General features: G+C 50.2%; 1 protein-coding gene across 1 annotated transcript in view; it reads left to right on the forward strand.

Moving 5' to 3' along the window:
• The window catches only part of ncanb (neurocan b), a gene marked incomplete at its 5' end in the record, with an annotated part of 103,224 nt that overhangs the window by 88,840 nt on the left and 9,384 nt on the right, over positions 1 to 5,000 (forward strand). Inside the window, one exon of the mRNA XM_080835340.1 lies at positions 4,387 to 4,545. Coding sequence (XP_080691466.1) covers positions 4,387 to 4,545 — 159 coding nt within the window. The remainder of the gene's footprint in view (positions 1 to 4,386; positions 4,546 to 5,000) is intronic.

Genomic DNA, 5,000 nt, shown 5'->3' on the forward strand with positions numbered 1-5,000 from the left:
ATCTCCATTCTAGCCAGCTTCCAGGCTCCTATAATACTCCATCACACTCCTATTATGCTCCCATAATACTCCATCACACTCCTATTATGCTCCCATAATACTCCATCACACTCCTATTATGCTCCCATACTACTCCATCACACTCCTATAATACTCCCATACTACTCCATCACACTCCTATTATACTCCCATAATACTCCATCACACTCCTATTATACTCCCATAATACTCCATCACACTCCTATTATGCTCCCATACTACTCCATCACACTCCTATTATACTCCCATACTACTCCATCACACTCCTATTATACTCCCATACTACTCCATCACACTCCTATTATACTCCCATACTACTCCATCACACTCCTATTATACTCCCATACTACTCCATCACACTCATATTATACTCCCATAATACTCCATCACACTCCTATAATACTCCCATATTACTCCATCACACTCCTATTATACTCCCATACTACTCCATCACACTCCTATAGTACTCCCATATTACTCCATCACACTCCTATAATACTCCCATATTACTCCATCACACTCCTATTATACTCCATCACACTCCTATTATACTCCCATACTACTCCATCGCACTCCTTTAATACTCCCATAATACTCCATCACACTCATATCATACTCCCATACTACTCCATCACACTCCTATTATACTCCCATACTACTCCATCACACTCCTATAATACTCCCATAATACTCCATCACACTCCAATTATACTCCCATACTACTCCATCACACTCCTATTATACTCCCATAATACTCCATCACACTCCTATTATACTCCAATACTACTCCATCACAATCCTATAATACTCCCATACTACTCCATCACACTCCTATTATACTCCCATACTACTCCATCACACTCATATTATACTCCCATACTACTCCATCACACTCCTATTATACTCCAATACTACTCCATCACACTCCTATTATACTCCCATAATACTCCATCACACTCCTATTATACTCCCATAATACTCCATCACACTCCTATTATACTCCCATAATACTCCATCACACTCCTATTATACTCCCATACTACTCCATCACACTCCTATTATACTCCCATATTACTCCATCACACTCCTATAATACTCCAATACTACTTCATCACACTCCTATTATACTCCCATACTACTCCATCACACTCCTATTATACTCCCATACTACTCCATCACACTCCTATTATACTCCCATACTACTCCGTCACGCTGTAGAGATGCTGGTATGAAGAGTGCAGTGGGTGGAGGATGTAGTGCAGTGGGTGCTGGTATGAATAGTACAGTGGGTGATGTGAGGATGTGAGGATGTTTAACGTTGTGTCCCCGTTCTTGCTAAAACCTCCCTTTGGCTCCTGGAGCCTGTCAGACACTAGTCACTTCATCTTCCGCACGGTGCCACTTGTATGCCCACGGCCATGGGGGGCGTTTGGGGCCTGGCAGGGAGGTGCCATGGCAACGCGCCTCTGCCACTGTGCCACTGAGCCTGAGGGGTTTAATGGGTGGTGAAATCTCCTCTATTGAGCGTCTGTGTTTACAGGCGGATGGTCATCCACTGCCCTCTCTACATCAAGGGCTGTAATCTCTCCTTCTGTGTGTTTGTGTGAGAGAGAGAGAGAGAGAGAGAGAGGGAGAGAGAGAAGGAGAGAGAAGGAGAGAGAGAGAGAAAGAAGGAGAGAGAGAAGGAGAGAGATAGTGAGAGAGAGAGAGAGAGAGAGAGAGAGAGAGAGAGAGAGGAATAAAGCCAGACACTAGGAGACGATGATGTTGACATGGATTCTGAGCAGCATTCAGCCTCTCCCCTGGATAACTCCCAGCTTGCCTCTCCCGGCCCCCTCCCCTCTCCCCTCTCCCTGGCCCATCCTGCAGCTGTCTGCATGTTAAACACACACACACACACACACACACACACACACACACACACACACACACACACACACACACACACCCTCTCCCTGGCCCATCCATCCTGCAGCTGTCTGCATGTTAAACAGAGCTCCAGACGGCCCAATTTGCGCTGCCCAATTTACTGGTGTCGCTTCAGATTTGCTGGAGGAAAATGGCCTTTCTAAAGAGAGCAAGTCGACCTCTCAGAGATCAGGTGCTGGGCGAGGCTGACAGATAAACCCTAACCCCCCCCCCCTCCACTCTCCACTCGGAGGGGGGTGCAGATTAGCCCCCTGTCTGGGCCACAGCAGACCCCCACAGGGCTGGCGCTAGGGTGTGTGTGTGGGTGTGTGTCTGTGTGTGTGTGTATGCGCGCGCTAGACCCCCACAGGGCTGGCGCTAGGCCGTACTGACAGAGGGGTGACAGGGCTTAATTAGCCTGCTAGCTAGCGTGGCACTGGAAGACGTTTCTGCGGATCGCTGTCATTTGAATAGATTAGAGGCGCTTGTGCTACGGCTAAGCTTCTTCCTCATAATGTTCGCCTCAGTGGATTAGTAGGAGAGCCTGAGCGTTACGGAGCGAGAGCGAGAGCGAGGGAAATGAAACAGGCGCAGACACGTCAAGCTGCAGGAGTTCAAACTGAGCATTACGGAGGACTAGGTGGCGGCGGGGGGTCGACTGTCTGACAGTGACAGAGTCGAGAGAAAGTTTGTGTCTGTGTGTGTGTGTGTGTGTGTATGTATGTGTCAAGGAGAGAAAGAGGGGAAAGAGTGTGTGTGTATCAGTGTCTGTGTGTATATGTGTGTGTGTATGTATGTGTGTGTGTGTGTATGTGTGTGTGTATGAGTGTCTGTGTGTGTATGTATGTTTGTGTGTGTGTGTGTGTGTGTGTGTGTGTGTGTGTGTGTGTGTGTGTGTGTGTGTGTGAGAGTGTCTGTGTGTGTATGTATGTGTGTGTGTGTGTATGTGTGTGTGTATGAGTGTATGCGTGTATGTGTGTGTGTGTGTGAGTGTGTGAGTGTCTGTGTGTGTGTGTGTGTGTGAGTGTCTGTGCGTGTGTTTGTGTGTGTGTGTGTGAGTGTGTGATTGTCTCTGTGCTGAGTAAAAAAAAAAGAGTGAGAGAAACTAGGAGGTTTTAGATGTCCTCCCTCTGGTCTCCTTATTCTTCCCCCTCTCCCCTCCTCTGCTCTCCTCATTCTTCCCCCTCTCTCCTCCTCTGCTCTCCTCATTCTTCCCCTTCTCCCCTCCTCTGCTCTCCTCATTCTTTCCCCTCTCCCCTCCTCTCCTCTGCTCTCCTCATTCTTCCCCCTCTCCCCTCCTCTCCTCTGCTCTCCTCATTCTTCCCCCTCTCCCCTCCTCTGCTCTCCTCATTCTTCCCCTTCTCCCCTCCTCTGCTCTGCTCTACTCATTCTTCCCCCTCTCCCCTCCTCTCCTCTGCTCTCCTCATTCTTCCCCCTCTCCCCTCCTCTCCTCTGCTCTCCTCATTCTTCCCCCTCTCCCCTCCTCTGCTCTCATCATTCTTCCCCCTCTCCTCTGGTCTCCTCATTCTTCCCCCTCTCCCCTTCTCTGGTCTCCTCATTCTTCCCCCTCTCTCCTCCTCTGCTCTCCTCATTCTTCCCCCTCTCCCCTCCTCTGGTCTCCTCATTCTTCCCCCTCTCCCCTCCTCTGCTCTCCTCATTCTTCCCCCTCTCCCCTCCTCTCATCTGCTCTCCTCATTCATCCCCCTCTCCCCTCCTCTGCTCTCCTCATTCATCCTCCTCTCTCCTCCTCTGGTCTCTCATCATTCATCCCCCTCTCCCCTCCTCTGGTCTCCTCATTCATCCCCCTCTCCTCTCCTCTGGTCTCTCATCATTCTTCCCCCTCTCCCCTCCTCTGGTCTCCTCATTCATCCCCTCTCCTCTCCTCTGCTCTACTCATTCATCCCCCTCTCCCCTCCTCTGCTCTCCTCATTCATCCTCCTCTCTCCTCCTCTGGTCTCTCATCATTCTTCCCCCTCTCCCCTCCTCTGGTCTCCTCATTCATCCCCCTCTCCTCTCCTCTGGTCTCTCATCATTCTTCCCCCTCTCCCCTCCTCTGGTCTCCTCATTCATCCCCCTCTCCTCTCCTCTGGTCTCTCATCATTCTTCCCCCTCTCCCCTCCTCTGGTCTCCTCATTCATCCCCCTCTCCTCTCCTCTGGTCTCCTCATTCTTCCCCCTCTCCCCTCCTCTGCTCTCCTCATTCTTACCCCTCTCCTCTCCTCTGCTCTCCTCATTCTTCCCCCTCTCCCCTCCTCTCCTCTGCTCTCCTCATTCTTCCCCCTCTCCCCTCCTCTGCTCTCCTCATTCTTCCCCCTCTCCCCTCCTCTGCTCTCCTCATTCATCCTCCTCTCCCCTCCTCTGCTCTCCTCATTCTTCCCCCTCTCCCCTCCTCTGCTCTCCTCATTCATCCCCCTCTCCTCTCCTCTGGTCCTCTCCGCAGACACGGAGGGCTGTGAACACAACTGGAGGAAGTTCCACGGCCACTGCTACCGGTACTTCACCCACCGGCACACCTGGGAGGACGCCGAGAAGGACTGCCGCGAGCACAACGGACACCTGGCCAGCATCCAGTCTCTGGAGGAGCAAAACTTTGTCACTGGTGGGCAGACTCCTCCTGTTATACACTTATGTCTGTAGTGTATATATGATACACTTATGTTTATAGTGTGTGTATGTATGTATATATATGATACACTTAAATATAGTGATAAGATACACTAAATATAGTACTTACTGTTTAGGAACATCTGCACTGACACAGTGGGAGAAACAGCCAAAGGGATATCTTGGGATTGTTGGCTAGTGTAAATACCCAAGCATGCATTTCCACGCTGTATTTTCCAAGTATCAACAAACGCTCAGTAGAACATTCACGTATGAAGGCGTTTCTTCCCTGAACGCAGCGCTTCATGGCCATGGCTGCAGCTCCACTGAGTGTTGTGTGTGTGTGTGTGTGTGTGTGTGTGTGTGTGTGTGTGTGTGTGTGTGTGTGTGTGTGTGTGACCCGTGGGCTCTCTGCCCTGCTGGATAGCTGATGAGCTGTGGTTCACTCAA

This window comes from Sprattus sprattus (assembly GCF_963457725.1).
Source record: "Sprattus sprattus genome assembly, chromosome: 3".
Taxonomy (NCBI): Eukaryota; Metazoa; Chordata; class Actinopteri; order Clupeiformes; family Clupeidae; genus Sprattus; species Sprattus sprattus.